Source organism: Pygocentrus nattereri, chromosome 13, assembly GCF_015220715.1.
Source record: "Pygocentrus nattereri isolate fPygNat1 chromosome 13, fPygNat1.pri, whole genome shotgun sequence".
NCBI lineage: Eukaryota > Metazoa > Chordata > Actinopteri > Characiformes > Serrasalmidae > Pygocentrus > Pygocentrus nattereri.
In genome coordinates, this window is record NC_051223.1 from 21,233,363 (window position 1) to 21,251,632 (window position 18,270).

Below are 18,270 nucleotides of genomic sequence, written 5' to 3' on the forward strand. Positions count from 1 at the left end.
ATGGTAGCAATATAGTACCATTTATCATGCTCAGGGGATCAATAGCTCCATTCATTATCTTAACATAAAGCACAGAGCAGAAAAGACTTAGTCAGCTGTACAAGGACAGCACCAGATGAATGACTTACCTGAATACAGCTACTAAAGGAGCATAAATGGAGTCTCCATCATAGACGTACATGTGGTCCCAGCTACATTCAGTCGCGAAATGGTTAAATCGTAATCTCAGGACTGCGTTTGGGCTGCAAAACAAAAACAATGACTTAATTTCTCAAATTTCCTTCTTACTGTCTAATCTGTTCTCAGAATGTATTACAACAGACATGTTTCTGCCAAGTCCAGAGACTATGACTCAGAATGTGGCCTGCCTCGCCTTTTCTGACAACAGAGGGCAGATAATAACAGTCTGTTTGGACTATTATAGTATCTGTAAATAACTGGTGGACTGGAGGTGGACAGTACAGGCAGTAAGTATCAGGTGAAGCAGGACAGATAAGGACACTTACTAGCCCTCAATCAGCCAGGTGCACTTGGTTTTGTACTTGTAGTTGATGGGGCCATCTGTTAGGTACCCTGATGGCTCGGTTAACCTGAAAGACAGAATCCCAGTCCATAGTCATTCATAACCCAAACATGAACAACCCCCAAATGGAAGAAGAAAACATGCCATGATGTAAAGAATGCAAATAAAAGTGTATTGTAAACACAACTGCATTTCAAACTAATAACAGAGACGTCTTTTCCACTGTAGAGCCAAACAGTTGTAAGCACAGAAAGTAACCGTTTCAGTGGCATTTCTACACAGACACAGCTTGGCAAGGACATACTGTGTTCAGTAGATTCACTGGCATGGTTAGCTAATTGTAGTGTTAGATTAATGGTGTTAGACTCCAGAAATGTTGATTTCCAATTCTAAGTGATGTAAATTGATGGAGCCAATTATAATTCAAAGTCAACTTCACACAAAAATCATAATTACAAAAACCAAGATATAGCAAAGGACATCTGGCAAAAAAAGTACAATATTAATATATATTTGACCCTAGAAAGAATATTAACTTGTTAAATTATAACAATAACTTTGTTTACTGATAACAATCGCTATACACAATCAGTTGTACCTGATTCTCCTGTCAGCTATTAAGATGGCTAGAAAGCTTTGGTGCTGACAATGTTGTTTAGTTGTAAGCCAATTTCTTGGTTACAAATCTTAAATTTTATATTGCAGTTGGATTATCTGCATTTGTGTTTTAGCACAATGCATTTTCAGACAGACTCCCTAGACAGTAACAGAGGTGCACACAGGTGCGGGCACGTTTGAAAGTTACTGTGTGTAACCGAGTAGAAATCTGATTCCTGAGTGTCTTTAATGGAGGAATCAATTACTTTTGGGATCGCAATTCAGTCCTACCTAAACATCCTTAGGGCCACACAATCATATGGGTGGGACGGTTTCTGACATAATTCATTTACGGGTTTTATATCTGAATTACTATTATGCCACCTCATCCCGCACTGATTCAAAACAGTTAACCAAATGACTGAATGGCACAAATTTTAAAAACCAATTATTTAATAAATGTCAAACTTTCTATCTGGCAAAAATACTAAATCTTGCTGAATGGTAAATGGTGCTGCTAACTAGGAGCTTTAGCTTAGCTAAACGACCAACAGCTGTGGTACCCACAGTACAGGTTTGATTCTGACTAACTGGTTTTCTGCTGACACAAGTGTAGATGGCGTTTGGAGAGGTAGTCTGCTAACATTAGCTAAGCCAATGCCAGCTTAGTTAGCAGGTTAAAAGTTCCACATACTATAACACAGGATTGGTTCCAGCTCAAATGACACTCTTAGAGGATAAAGGCTCATAAAACGCATGAGAGCACAAAGTCGATTAGCTGGTGTTGGAGAGAAGGTAGCCGGCGTTGAAGCGATTCGAATGTGTTCTGTGGTGTCTGTAGCAGTTACTCTGTTACCCAATGAGGCTGAAACGGAGTTGTTTCTTCAGTATTTCCTGATCCTGATTTAGCAACACATCATGGGAATTAAGAAACCCTGACCAGTTTCGCAAGTCCGCACCAGAGTAGATCAGCATGGTACAGCCATCAGAAAAGCAGAAAAGAGGCCATAGTCTCCAATACGCAATAAAAAGGCACTTATAAAAAGGGTTATTTTATAAAGTTTCGAAATAACCTCAACATGATGCAAACGTCCCCACGCATTAAAGTTTTTTTTTCTAGAACAATATGTCCAAGCCAGGAGCTATTTTAAAAATATATATATATTTTAAAGAGTGTATCTCTAATGGAACAGCTAGTTTCCCTGGTTATCCACAACCAGATGGACCCACGTTTGTGTGGGAGCAATTCTAGGATGATTCACTGCTGTATGGACAGAAGCAAAGACGCAACCAGTCCACTTACTTCCCCCCTCTACACTGCACCAGCGAGAGCCATGGGGCCTGTGGAGTGACAGAGCTTGGTTCTGTGTTGCATCACTATGGAACACTCAACCTGTCTGTGCCATGGGCTGCACTGCCCAAAGCAAGCAGGCTGCATTGTTTGCCCAGAGAGGGCCTATTGTTTGTTGATGTCAGCTTAAGAGGGCGAATCTTAATGAACAATGACCTCAATATTCTGGAGACACGCTCTTAATTGAACGCGTTTAATGCCGCCCAGACAGCCACACACTCCTCCAGGCAAATTCTAAAAGGAAATCAATTCGAGTGACATTGGTAAGACCTCCTGTACCTTCATTCACTCTAAACTGCAAGTTGTAAAAGACACCTTGAAAGAAGGAGCTACAAATTTTACTCTCAGGTGTTCCTACATTAGTATCCAAGAGCTTGAGAGCTTGACCATTTTCACAGCTCAGTTGAGCTAGTCATGAAAAATTGATAACTCCATATTCAACAGGCGCATGAGTGTAATACATTATATGAAACATTCTGTGCTTGGACAACAGCACCAACTGATAACAAATGCAAATGAACAAAAAGTAAAATAACTGGACTTCCACTTCCCATCAAAACTTAAGAAAGCAGATTTTTCCTTCTGTCAGTTTTCAATTAAAAAAGAGAAATGAACTGCAAACGTTTTTTGCTGAAATAAAAGTCATTTACTAATACTTTCCATATACTTTGAGCTTTTTGTTCATCAAAGTGTCCTCTTCGGTATGAAGTGTAGGTTTTACCCAAGTAATAATTTGACAGTTTTCTTTTCCAAACTACTGTTTGTGAATTCAGACCACACCTTCAACAAAGCTGATGTAGGAGGTACAAAATGGGAGAAGGGAATGTGGGCTAGAGAATTTGGGTTGGAGCTCCTCTTAAACGACTCAGAAGTAGGACCAAGGGACAGAACTAAGGAACAGAGAGGAGATGGGAAGGAAGCTGCTGTGCATACACAGGGCAGGTAGAGAAGAACATTTATTAGGCTTGCACCGATACCATAATAAACACTGATAACAGCTGATATCTGAGGCAGATATTCATTTTCCATAAATTGTTGTAATGTGAAAATTTAACTCTAATTTTAATTTAAAATTTAAACTCTAAGTCACAACTTAAATTACATAACATGAGAACATCATAAAAAGTGCTTAGTTTATGCTGCAAAAACAGTAAAACATTTGAAAGTTGTGTAAGATAAACTTATCAAAAGTTAAATTGAAAATCTATACAAATATATTTACACAACTTTTATATAAAACATATAGGCCATGCATCCAAAGAGAGCTTTCCAGGAAATGGATGCAAAAGAGAAAATCTAGATACAGCCTAAAAACTGTATAAAGCCACTTACCAAATACATAGAACTGCAAATGTATTACAGTAAAAATATTATGGCAAGCATCTGAGCAATCGTGCAGCAAAATGTATGTATGTAGGAATGTATCAGATGTTTTCTGTGCTGCATGATTAGATGAAAACAACCCATTTAGACTAAGCAGAATGGTGGAATTTCTTGAAGTAGTTGGCCCACTGAACCTCTGCTGTAAACACAGACATTCTGAACACTTTCAAACTGCTACAGAACATCGTGTCTGTTCCCAGACAGAAACCTCACTCACATCAAAATACCGTGATGTTTCCGGCAGGGCTCGAGCTGCATGCACGAGTCACCTTTGTCTGGCCAGAATAAGAGAAATTAAACTGGGCTTGACATCAGCGAGCATTAAAAATATGTAAAAATGCTACTGATGCATCCCTATAGAAAATAAAATAGTGAACAGCAACATTCATAAACCTTTTGTTGTGTAATGCAATTTGACATAAGCATATTAAAAATAATAATAATAAAATAAATCACACAGTTGTGTAACCAGATGGGACTAAAATTAAAACTAATTAAAACCAAAATCAGACCAGGTCATTCACTGCAAGGTCGGTCAAAAACAGTAGGTAATCTGACATAATTTTCTCAGGGAAGAAGTAAGACAGACATCAACATGACCCATCCAGACGAAAATTAAGTCACTGAGTAGCACCTGTAAAAGAGGAAACTACCCCAGGACTCCATGTAAATTTTGTCCCATCCTAATTAGGCTTAAAGTTTTCATATAATGAAAAACTGTATATACTAAATGGCATAGGGGATAAGAACAGCACATACATCGTACATAGAACTGCCATACTATGAACCTCCAATACTTTTCTCTTCCATCAAAGACAAATCCTGCTTTTGCGAAACAGGATGGTAAAACAGGCCAAAAAAACATGATGCATTAATATTTATGACCCCAAAATTTACACACACCTGCCTATATGACAGCCCAGTGAAACAAGAACAGAGCAAGAAACTTCACCAAGAAATTGGCAGACTACATTCAAACATGTACATTTCTGTCTACAGGCCCAACCAAGGTCAACAGGCCTGTTCATCTCTAAACAAGGCTAAAGTTGGCTTCCTATTCGCCAGCTCCTTCATCAAATGTTCCATTTCACCTTAAATGGAAAATTCTAAAAACAAGATGGTAAATAGGAAGCCGACTTCAGCACCCACACTATTCTGCGCAGCTTTATTTCAAGGCTGTTATTTCTGCACATTTAACTCCAACTTTGGACATCAAGCAGGCTTTACTACTCAGCCTTTGACACTGAAGAGAGAGGCAGTTTCCAACTTTTTAAAAATCACAATAAGAAGTGAAACCAGTAAGCAGGAGCCAAAGTTTTTATCAACATTGAAGCTGAATCAAGATTATCTTCAATTGAAAGCTTCAAACCAAATTAACATATTTAACCTGCTTAGTATTCTTGTCGATTTCTAAAGCAAATAGCTAGTACAGGTAACGTTAGCTTCAAGCAAGCTCCAAGTAATTAGCTTAACTAAAGAAACTAAACCTGATGACCTCACTTATTTACATGCAGGTTCATTTTATTTTCCTGCCTGTGTCTATTTCAACATGTTGCTCACAGTGCCTCTCTGTAAAACTAGCAAATCTAAGCAAACCTCAAATTATTCATGCGCCCACCAAAAAAGGAAAAAGGGGCTTGTTTTGGTCTAGGGCCAAATAATTGTGTTGTAAATGGGTATGTAAAACTCCATCTGAGCTTTTTTCACCCAAACCAAAGTCGCATATCTTCTACAACATCAGACAAGAATGGGAAATGCTGAATAAATGGATTCTGCTGCACCTTTAAGTCTGACTTTCGGTGACAAAATGCAACAAATGAGGACTAAAAATATAAATATGCCACTCAGAAAAGTAACAAAAAAAATATCGTCAGATAAGAAACAATTTTAAAAAATTTCTACATATAAAAGTACATCTGTTTTTTTTAAGCCTTCAAAAATGGTTAACGTTCATATTTTTTTTTGTATCAGTAAGATTCTACAGAGAAAGGCAGACATCAAAACAGGGTTAGCTAACCCCAAAGGTTACTGTCACAAATTTACTATAAAGTGTTTTCCTAAAAATAAATGTGGTCAGACTGCATACTAACTAACTTTAGTATGTAAATGTACCTTTATACCACAAACATTCACTATGTGTTCTTCACCCCTTCACTCGCAGCACAGACTTTAAACAAACTTATAAGTATAATAAATTAATCTTTAACAAAAAACATAACAGAGGTAACAATATTCAGATGTTTAATCCAATGCAAATGTAAAAACAAGCTGGCCTTGACTCCTTGAAGCAAAGAGCAACCAATTAACATGCAGCCCTGCTGTCTCTTTGCTCTATATTCGTGATGTCTATAATCAGGCAGAGCGAGATTTTAAGAGCAGTGAAAGACCATAATCAAGGCTCGCCGCTTCCTCTTGCCTGCACAAAGGGGAGGACACATCATTCTGGCTGAGACGTGAGAAAGCACTCAAAGAAACAGACTTTCTTGGAACGTAGGTAGACAGACAGTGGCCATGAGAGTGGGAATAGTGAGGAGAACTTTAGGTGAGTAGATGGTTCAATTATTCACCATGTCTTCATGAATGTTTTATAGAGCACTTTCACTGCAGACACGTCCACCGGACAGGCCCTATATCTAGCCAAGCAGCTCTGGTGCCGACGTTGGAAGAGTTTTGCTTAGCCAGTCTCCAGGCCAAACTTCGGGCACTGTGGCCAGGAGGAACACAAAGGCTGGTATTCTAACATATGCCCAGTGCTACAAAACAAGACAGCAGATTGTGTGGTTGTGACCCCAGTGTGCACTCTGGCTGGGAGGCCATGTTTGTAAAGCCCTAATTGCAGATATTTTGGCAAATCTAGTTACAGCAGCCCAATTCCATGTCATGTCAAATGATCAATGTGTTGATTTTCACCTGTGGTTCTGCATCAGTGATCTCCCTCACAAACTGTAAACTTTCAGTCAGTGTAGGAAGGCTGAGGGTTGCAACGGTGTGCTACAGAATATTTTATAGAGCAACACATAACAATGCTAGTTTTAGGCCAGAATGCCCCATTAAGAATGTACAATGTGCACAACTGACATGAAATGTTTTGTAGTAGTGAACTGAAATAATCAGAGCTTAATATAAATCAACTAAATCACTTTTTCCCCCCCAATTCCAAACTAGAGATGATGGATGATGCCCATTCCTTGTCACGAGTTTTCAATGCCTGAAAATAGGGAGATTCGTTTCTACATCGAACCTTGAAAACCCAGCCTGCAAACAAGAGTCTACAGTTGTGCTACTTTAGCATCGCTTAAAATCATCATAAAGAAGTTAGTCCAGTTTGAAATTACTCAAGAGTACACGCCAGTTTCTGACAAAATATTCATCAGTCCTACAGGAAAACTTCAGGGTGATTCAAAAAGACTCCGATTTCAAAGCACCATATTTTTACAACTGTGTGGCGCCTAGGAACCAATCACATACCAACTGAAAGAGGGGTCATAGAGTTTCTGACTGTCACCAGAAGATGGGTCCCTTCAGTCTGCAAGGACATGGCAACCCCTGAGCAGAAAGCGTTTTGCATTCTCCACTTTAGTAACAGTGAATCCATCATAACCATGCAATGTGATTTTCGTCAGCAGTGAACCTCCAGTAGGTCAGAACATTCGTCATTGGTTCCCCAACACTCTGATCTCCAAAACTGCATCGAAAGTAATACTGAGCACTTCTAAAATGACAAACTTCATGCTCACTTAAACCATTTACAATTCACTGCATTGGTCTGTAATGATTTACAAGTGAAATAAATCATTGTAAAATCGGACGCATCTCTTTGAATCACCCTGTACTAAATGTACTTTGAATAACAGAAACTAAATAAACCCCTACAAAAAAAGAATAAAAAGAAAAAATGAATAAAAGTTTCAATATAGTAATTCAAAAAGCTCACAAACACTAGAGTTTTTTTAAAAGAATAAAAACATGGCACTAGATGTGGTTCTCACATTTCCACAAATCAAAACAGTCTAAAAGAGTTCCATTAAAAGTAATAAAATGACTTTTACATTAGTTATTAAATGCAGTCTATAACAGCCTAAATTAAATTATGCTTGTAATCTTAATGAGAACAATACAAAGACTAAATTGGATTAAATAAGTAGATTAAATCAAAACAAATACATTACATATATAATGTGGTGAATAAAATACACACAGCCAGAACAGACATCAGAGGGACTCTATTTCTTCATGACAGTTGCTTCAGCAACCCCCACCACATGAACATTAGTAAGGAACTTTATTTAGCACAGCCTTAAATGTGGCAAAGCAAACATCAGTTTCACGCAAGTCAGATTCTGCCACATGTGAAATCACACCTTGATTTACAAGACATCCTACAGCTAATCTTCTATAAACTAAAAGGACTGCATTGACTATTAACAGCATCTACATCTGCCAAGTGTGTGAAAAGGAGTGTCCTTAAGGTATGAATGAGCATATGAAGCGGCTCCCGGCTGGACCAGAACCTGTTTAAAAACACCACTATCAATCTTTTTTTTAAAAAAAAAAACCCAACCCATCCTGCTGCTTTCAGACACCAAGGATATACTCGGCTGATCTGACATCACTTCAGGCTTCGCTGGCCTCCATTTGAACTGGACTCCTTTATGTGAAACTATGTGACCTCAAACGGAACATCTGGTCAAATTTTGGCCACAAAAAGTATGGAAGAGCTTTCATAAATAACTTTAATACCACGTTTCATTACAAAAATAAACAACAAAAAGAACGGAAAGGATTTTTTTTTTTTTTGTTTCTTTTACAAAGATGCCAAAAGCCTGTGAACCTGACTGCAGTTACGAGCCTCTCCAGACACACATCAGTAAAGATCAGCCTAAAAATAGAACTATGGTCATGACAACTGGCCTAGCTTAACCCAAATACCAGTCTGGTAAGCCTTAGCCACTAGTCAGCAGTCTAGTACATGGTTGATTACTCAACATCTCAGACACAAACACAACACACTCAGACACTTGAAGAAAGAACAAACTGCAGCAATTGTACCAATTTCATTTAAAATATCTGCCTATTATATGAACAATGCTCCGGCTTGTCATGTACATTATTTTTCAGGCGATTTGAAATAAGACAACATAAGATCCTCTTGTTCTTTAAGGAAGATGAAAGTCAAAGTAAAACAAGATAAAGAAAAAAAAGGAAAAAAAAAAAATTCCAAAACTGATTCTAACTAACTAAATCACTAAAGCAAAAGGGGGCTCTTAACAACATGTGCAAGACCTGGTAGGCCACCAAAACTGTCACTCTCAGATAAACAGTACTTAAAGTTTTCTTTGAGAAACAGCAGAAAATCAAGCTCCACTCTTACTTCAGATCTGAAAAAATCCACAAGTGTTTTCGTCTTATCTTTTGTTTGAGTAGACAGCTCAACTCTGTGGGTCTGAAAGGATGTGTAGCTACCAATAAGCTGTTATTGAGAAAAGGAAAAACAACAAAGGAAGGAAATTTACAGATCTAAAAAGGAAGCACAATGCACTGGCCACTCCAAAGTCCAGACTTCAACAATCACTTAGTGTGAGTTTAAGTAATTTTCTGTTAAACATGTTTTAGATTTTTTTTCAACCTGATGTTGTAAAACTGATAACTTGTGCTTTTGCCTACATTCAGTTATCATTTTGTGGGTTTAAAAATATTTTATTTGGCTTGATAAACTGAGGACAGTCAATAAACTAAATCTTCTCAGATACAAACTCTATATGGTGCTACATGGCTCAAAAGATAAGTGAACTTCTGAACGACCAGTAAGAAACAGTTTCCAACAGCGGCAAAGCAAGTTTTACAACATTTTTAGTGTTTTGTTGTCTACAGGAGGATTCACATACTGTATCCATCATCCAAACCAAATCGAAAGATAAAATTCCAAAGGACTTAGTCATAATGAGAAGTGGAAATACTGACTAGTGATCAAGAAAACCAAACAACAGCTTAAATACTACCTGCGCCTTTGAGAAAATCACACCGTAGACAGAGCAGATGACCATTATGAGCCAAATTAAAAATAATTTAGAGGATAAGATGGCACAAAGCTTGAAAGACCGTCACCACATGTCTAAGTAACATTTAGCTCCAAAATAATAAACCTTTCCATCACTGCACGGCAGACCTAGAATTTTCCGCTGCTCATTCAGGCCAAGAGACTGCAGTCAAAATGGAACACATCTGACATCACGGGTCACCTACCGCAAAACACACAAACACATTTTCTAAACCACTTATCCTTCCAGGTCGTGGGGCTACCACAAAAAAGTGGTCTCTAAAATCTTGCCGTTTCTCTAAGGAAATGTAAAGATTCTCCAAGTAATTTAGAACTAATGCATAATTTTACCTTACATTCAAAAAGAGAACATGAGCGGGTTTAACTCTGACAGCCTCAGAGAAACTTTACTGCAGTCATTTGCTAATATTCAGACATCGTCAACATGGGTTGCAATGGAAACGAAGCATCAGTAACTATGCAGCTATGTTAGTGACGAGGATTTCAAATGCAGAATCTTTGGCGCTCTTCCTGAATCCCAGCACTTCTGTCATTCTGGATTTGACATCTCAGTAGTTGCGCTACAAGTGACGCTACAAGACTCGCTGAAATCCAATAAATGTTGGTCATATCAGTATTACTGGAATTATGAGTTTGATTAGGCTACATAAAAACATCCTCCTTGTCAATCAATATATATCATTTTCTCCAAAACACGTCCATAAATTCCCTTTATCGGCTCGTAAAAGCACTCATACAGCCATTAACCTGCCTAAGAGTGAAGATTAAAACTGCACCAAACGAAACCAACACTTCTGTTAACAGTTCTCTCAGATATGGAGCTACAGGGAGCAGAGATTTCCTCTGTAGTTACAAACTGCACGTTAACTTTGTCATTTTTTGAGTGTCATTTACCACTTAGCCAACATAACATCATATCCCTCATTTCTTTTTTGTATCTACAATAATCTATGTGAAGAAAGAAGTATGGGAAATAAAGAATGGAAACACACAAAGTTTTACACTTGTTTTTTTCTAAGAAAAAAATTAAGTCTATGTGTTCCTTTAGTTGTGTTCCAACTATATCTACGCAGTTTTTAAATACAGTCAATAACAATATTAAATTAACACTATAGCTACACTATGTTCATAATTATATGACTAAAAACCAATAAGGTGACAGAAGGACAGAAATACATAAGCCATTTTTCTAGCCCATATTAAATAAACATAAATCCTCTCGAAAAGTGTCCCAAACATCACTATTTCTAGCTGACAGTACTAATACAACTAGTTTCAAATGCCAGAATTCTGACTTTCATTAAAGAGCCTGATGGGCAAGAAGCATCGGAATGTGAGAGCATCTCTGCGCGCGATGGCGTGCGCTTGTTCCAGTGCCAGGACACTGGTGCAATATGGCTGCCACTTTACATAGATCTAGTTTGTTTAGATTGTGCACTGTTTCGTATCATTTTGTGTGTGTTTCAATGCTTCAGAGGAGCTAGTACAGAATGTTTACCACGCTACACAACAGCTATAAAGCTAACTAGGCTGACCAGATCTACTGCAGCTACAAGGCCTCTCTGTGGAGTCAACTTTCCTCACAGTTAAAAATTCTTTCTGGGCTACTGGGATTCCCGGGTCGGCCACTTGAGGTACACTACACCGCAGCAACGAGGTTGCCTGGGCTGGCTGCCTGTATGATGCTGAACTGTAGCTACGAGGCTTCCTAGCCTGAAAGGGACCTTTTCCCCACAGTTAAAGACTCTTTCTTGGCCAATTAACTTAAAACTCCTGTAGCTGTGGCCTAGCCTTTGAAGCATATGAGATGATGTGTTGAAATAGCTAAAGGACACTAATAATACTAACAATTTCAGAGAAAAGAGAATTATGCAATAATTTTAATTGAAAAGTCCACTAGTTTTAGATAAACAATGTTTTACTGACTAATGGGCAGTCGTGGGCTCAAGGTTAGGGATCCAGCCGGTTCGATCCCCAGAGCTGACAGCACATGACCTAGGTGTCCCTGAGCAAGACACCTAACCCCCAACTGCTCCCCGGGCGCTGTGGATTGGGCTGCCCACCGCTCCGGGCAAGTGTGCTCACTGCCCCCTAGTGTGTGTGTGCTCACTAGTGTGTATGTGGTGTTTCACTTCACGGATGGGTTAAATGCAGAGGTGAAATTTCCCCGTTGTGGGACTAATAAGGTTCTCTTAATAATAATAATAATAATAATAATATGCTTGACAATTCTTCTGAAACTCAAACTGCAGAAACTAGAGTATCTAACAGTGTTAAATAATATAAATACTGTTGCACTGGGCATGGTGCTACTCAGAATCCAGTGAGGTTTTGCTTTTCTCAACAATCAGACATCAACCGCATAGCATGAGCAGTGATCCATAGCGGGTGCAGAAAGAGACTGTAGAAAGATCTAAAGACTCAAGAGTTTTGGACTAAACTAAATGCCAGACGCATAACCATACAGTCTAAAAATATAAACTTGTTTTAATAATTCTTTAGGTTTGGACTGCCAATATTTTGAAACATTATAAATATTCTGAAATGAAACTGTAACAGGAAAAAGTAGTACAGTACAACAGGCAGCAGACAGAGTATTTAATACAGGACACTCACAAGTCCCAAACTAATGAGCTTTTCCCATCTGACGCTTCATATCAGAATGATACTCAATTAACTGCAGAGGCCTATAATCTAATCAAGTCATCTAAGAAGCCAAATGAATGACAAACTACCTGTGGTGTGATGAAATTTGTGAGATCCAGTCTTAAATTCTCTTCAGATCACAATAATTAAGGAAAAGCTGGACCAGAGACAAGACTCAGATATCTAAATTGAGTGATTCGCTGTGTAACTGTGGTGTTCATAGCATCCAATGGCTGCAAATACCATAAAAGGATCTATTTTCAGGAACATTAGGGAAAATTAAATATGAAGAAGCTTACTAAATTGCATTTAAAGGGTTTAGAGCAACAGTTTAGAGGATGCTGGGCAACATTACCCATAGTGGTTGGCCAGCATACTGACCAAAATATATGCCGACAGCTGCCTTTTTTTTTGTCATTGAGAATGAAGATAAGTAAGGGACCTTTCAGCCAGAAAAGGTCATTTTAATAAACAGGTATTTTATATGATGTTAAATATAGATATTTATTTGATCAAGACACCATGTTCCAGCCAGCCAGTCATGACCCATAGGATCAGACATTAAGTTGGGAAAAAACAAAAGTTACTGGCAATAATGTTACAAAGAGAGAATATAAAAAACAAATTTTTAAAAAAGAGTGAAATTTGGACACTGGATAAAATTTTCAATGTTAAACATTAGTCCACCCTTCACTGTCAATGGTTAAATCCTGGGTGTAAATGTGTCTAGCTGCTTAAATCAAGAACCGACTCTTAGGTTCTTTAGTTTATGCCTAAAACATAAGGTAAAAAAAAAAATTAAAAAAAAAGTTTTCAACATTTCCTAAATGTGACCACGTTGAACAGATTTGAATAAGATGCTGGCAAATAAGAAACTTCAACTTCATCTAAGATATCCCTGGAGATGTAGCATGCATAGTATGGTAGAAAGCACTTTTAGACACAGCCAATGTTTTAATTACTAAAAGCTATAAGCTACAGCCAACAGGGCTTCAGGTTTACCCACTAAAAATAAACTTCGAGCTTTTATACTTTTTACTAAAAGCGAAACAGCAGCACAATACTCAAGGAAAAAATGGTCAAATTTGCTAAGCTCCTATTCTGAATGTGTCCTCCAAGACGAAAGTAGGTATCCTTCTCCTGAATAATCAGAACACTCTAGCCAGGTGAACACCAAACATCTGTTGTAAGTTTCTGTTTAACTTTGTTACTGAACAGCATAGCAAGAGCTACTAAAAGCACCACATTTAAAAAAAGTTCATTCAGTTGTGCATCAAGTGAATTACAGGTACTCCTGCTAGCTTTCTTGAGTATAATGAGTGTGCTGTAATGGTATAATGATCAGAGTTTTAAACATATATTTATAAGGCTTGCGTAAGGGCTAAACTGGTGAGCTAAACAGATGGTCTTAACCTTGAGAAGAACACCAAAAAAGGACAAAACATCAAAACAATAAGACTACGTAAAGTTCTAAAATCTATTCTAACTCGACACTCAGCATGCACCACCTTTAAAATAAATATAGGGACAAAAAAAAATCAGAAGGCATGCCTTTTGTCTCAAACTCCTGTCATTTTTCTCAAGCTTACAGTCTTCTCCACTCTGAACAGTCAGTTAGGTCACCATCCTTACTGTTCTATAGGTTTGTGTCAATATGAAAGAATGCCAAGTCTTCTGCCAGTGTTGTGAGTAAAAGGCACCTTGTGAACTGAAGTACCAACTGTTCAAAGTATGCATCTTGCTAATACAAGACTGAGTACCAGAACAGCACAGTGAGTTTACTTTTGTCCTCAGGCTTGTCTTTCCTCATCATATTCCTGTATTGCTTCGCGACTAAGTCGTTGTTGCTTGCAACATTCCTGTAACTGTGTGTCCGACTCAGCATCACACATCCTGATTAGCCGTTATCCTGTCTTTGTACTAACCCTACACGCTGCATGACAGACAGGAAGTGTCGTCTCTTTCAGTGTAACAAATAAAAGTTTATTCAAGTTTAGTTTGTCAGCATTATAAAGCAAAACATTCTCACAATAAAAACAGAGTTTGCTTTATTACCCATAACTACACTGTAAAGCATTTCCAGCACACAGTTTGTGTCATATATGGATTTAATATTTTTAATGTCTTCTAATGAGTAGCATGCTACAATATTTGTATCATTTATGACTAGGTGATGTTTTGCTGTTTCAATCTAGAAAAAAACTAAACTGAGGACTGAAAATTATACTTCACAATTCACCACTGACGACTGAGAATCACAACAATACTATATTAAAAGTACTCCTTGCTTTATTTTTGACAATATAAAATGATCTATGACAACATTTTTATCTTGCTCATGTCAAACCTCTCACTATCAGTACTGGCAACAACCAATCTTAGCTATTCATAAAAAATAGGCAGTCAGTCCATCCTGATTTGATTCAGAGAGTAAACATATGCACTTTATTTGTATGATAATCAGACACACTGAAATCAAGAGGTGATGTCTGAGCACAAAGAAAAGGTCAAAAACTTGAAGTCAACCATTGCATTCTTAAAGCATTCTGTCTCCCTTTTCATTTAAGGAGAGCTTCCACGGGTGCTTTGCAGATGATCACTTGATTTTACTTTGTATCTGTGGACTGAAAACCTTACACATCATAAAAACCCAGTTATCACGAACGTACTTATTTTGGACAGAGCTACTTCTTTAGAAGGCCATTATGCACTAGAAGAGAAGCAAAAGGTTAAAAGTGGCAACGGTAAAGGCAAGCTAGTTATTGTTTGGTCTACGGAGCTAGGAACAAATCAGGCCCATCCGTAATCATCTTTTCCGATACACTATTTGTCAGATCTGCATTATTTTTAATAAAACACTGCTCATTTACTAAGGATAACTTTAACTTCCCTACCCTAAACTCACTTAAACTTCTGATAGCTCATTTTACACAGTCAAAAGGAAGTCTTCCTAAACAGCTCTAAACTGATTTTATTATGAAATTTGTTCAGAATAATCTCTTGTATGTTGACTACTTTTTAACAAAGCTTTCAAAACATGAAACCTTAATATCAGGACATGTGTCAGCTTGCAGGCTGGGAATAAAAACAGGCCTAAAAACAAGTGAACCAAATCCACAGCAGCTGCAAACAGATTACTCCTTTTTTCCAGTTGCACATCATGAAAGGCTTGATATTTAGATGATGTGTCAAACAACACGTGGCCTTGAACATGAACCTGAAACATTGTACAGTTCAAGGTTCGAGCAAAAAAGAAACAAAAAGGTTGCAATGGGTCAAATTTATACTCACTTGAATCTTCCCTGACAGTGTTGACACTGGTCCCCAACCCAGCCTCGGTCACAGACGCAAGATCCGTTGACACATTTCCCCGACAGACAGTTTTTCTCACACGTTTTAGAGGGCGAGGCATCCGTGATGAGCACCAGGTAGAACATTGCACAAAGCAATAGATATCTGTTCATGCCCTGCAGTCCAAAACAGGTGAGAGCGCTCTGTCTCAGAGCAAACAGCTCGGTCCTGAGCACTTTCGCACCATCCATTTTGCTGTACGATTATATCGCGTACTTTTCCGATGGGCTTCGTCCCGTGTTCGTGGTACCCAGATTGTTTCAATTAGTAGGGGGAATCCACTCGGAGATCACGGATACTCTGTGAATGACATAGCCTCGCTCGCACAGCAACCCGATTCCTCTCTTACCTGAAACGCAATCGCTCAGGTTGTGGCAGAAACCCCACGGGTGGCAATAAAATCCATCATAAACAACGCGCTGGTCAATAAATGAATCTCATCTGGCGAGATAGCTGGTGTCTTGCCTCATTGTTTCTTTTTCTTTCGAACAAGGGAAGGAATTTCCTACGTTACTTAACGCTAGCTACGTTACCTCCTGCAGTTAGGGGTGGAAAATTCCCCAAAGCGCACAATACAGCAAAAACACCCAAAGGGAAACGTCGAGCGCATTGTTCCAAAGAGCTGGTGTGTCAAACACAGAGCACAGGTAGAGCACTCACAGCATCTTAAAGTAACATTCATTCAGTTGTAGCAAAAGACCCCCTCAGCAGCCATTTTAAAGCGTAAACAACTGGCTAGTTAGCTAACACTATCACTATGGCCAATGGTGTAGCTAGCGAGGGAGCTAGCGTTTGAGGTTTTAGCGACGAGTCTCGCTATTCAACGTTATTCGTCACGACAACAAACGTATCTTGAAAATACGCCAGTTAATATGAGCAATCATCCCCTCCGTGTTAGACGGCGAAGTACGGTAACGCTGCGCTCGCAGCGGCAGTTCATGATAACATGGATGTTGTTGCTGGTGTTCTCCGTAGCGTTAAGGGATTTGGCAAACCTGGACAATTCATCGACTCGCACATCATCTTTTCTGCTTCTACTGGACTGCGCGCCTCACAGAAGAAGCCTGGGCCTTTGGAAGCGTTACGGCTCCTTTTAGTCCACTCGGTTAAAAGTACGCAGTGTCTCAGCAGTCTGGTCCCACAGCCACCCCCGGACCCCGGCTGAACTAGCCTCAGCTAGCGGGTTTAGCAGGCTGCTGCTAGGCGCTCCTCAGGTTGGAGCAAACTCAACGCAGGCAAGGCTGCGCATGCGCCCTGAGCGCTGCTGGGCTTTAAAGAGACACTAAGGACCAGGACAGTGCTCTACTCTGTGCAGTGCCTGGTACGGAGAAGACTTCAAAGGGAAAAACACCAGTTTTTCAAAACCTTTACATAGTTCAGTCGTCGAGGTGTTAACAAAGTCGTTCAGAATTACTCCGTTTATAATGCTTCACCGTCAAACTTATAGACTTGGATTCCTTTACAGTGGTGGTAAGAACGAGGCGATGCAACGTTTACAGTGCAAATATAATGATTTTATTTACTACCCAATACCACCAGTGAACCTACGAGAGTATTTAGAGTAATTGTATGTAGCAATAATTGTGGTGATTCTTACTGGGGACTGTTTTGCTTCACAACACCTTGCATGTCTCTCTGAGTATATTTTAAAAAAGCATAGAGTTGCAAAACTATGCTCAAATTTTCAGATATCGGCAGCACAGATGTTGCCATTTCTTGTGATAACTGTCTGTGAAAGAGCTTTTAGAGGAAATGAACTCTTCAGGTATCTGGATCCTAGCAGAACTGCTGTGAACATCTCTGACTCTTCAAGTTTCTCTATAACAGAGCATTTCACATCAAACCACCCTGGATGGCTTTGTTCGCATCTCAGTGACTGACCCCTGCAGAAGTTTAGAAAAGTCAGTGGAATTCCCCTTTAACTGAAGTCTCACACATCCATTAGGCCAGTTCCCCAGACCCAGATTGGGCCGAAGCCTAATTTTCAGTGATTATTTAGCTCTTCTACTGCAATTTCATCCATGACTAGGCTGCATCCATGCTCAGGAAAGATGTCCAAAAGTTTGTGTTCACCTGATCTTCTAAAATTCATCAGAAATCAAGGGCATTAGGGGGGAGTTTGTACTCTTTTTGCAGTGACAGCCTCTGCTCATCTTTACACTAGATGTTGAAACTGCTGTGAGGATTTGATCACACTCACCTCCAAGTGCATTAGTGAGGTCAGGTCCTGACGTTGGATGGTTAGCTCTAGATCACTAGCACCGCTCCAACTTATTTCAAAGGATTGAGGTCCATCACTCTAGAGAGTAGAGAGAGTTCCATTCTATTGGCAATGCTTTTCTATAGAAATAATCAATTGTG

General features: G+C 38.9%; 1 protein-coding gene across 1 annotated transcript in view; it reads right to left on the minus strand.

Annotated features, from left to right (window-relative positions):
- Positions 1-17,132, minus strand: part of atrnl1b (attractin-like 1b) — a 116,489-nt gene extending 99,357 nt beyond the window's left edge. The window contains exons 1-3 of the mRNA XM_017695966.2: positions 15,850-17,132; positions 507-590; positions 129-242 (exon numbers count right to left, since the gene is read on the minus strand). Coding sequence (XP_017551455.1) covers positions 129-242; positions 507-590; positions 15,850-16,100 — 449 coding nt within the window. The 5' untranslated portion in view covers positions 16,101-17,132. The remainder of the gene's footprint in view (positions 1-128; positions 243-506; positions 591-15,849) is intronic.
- Positions 17,133-18,270: the final 1,138 nt, after the last annotated feature.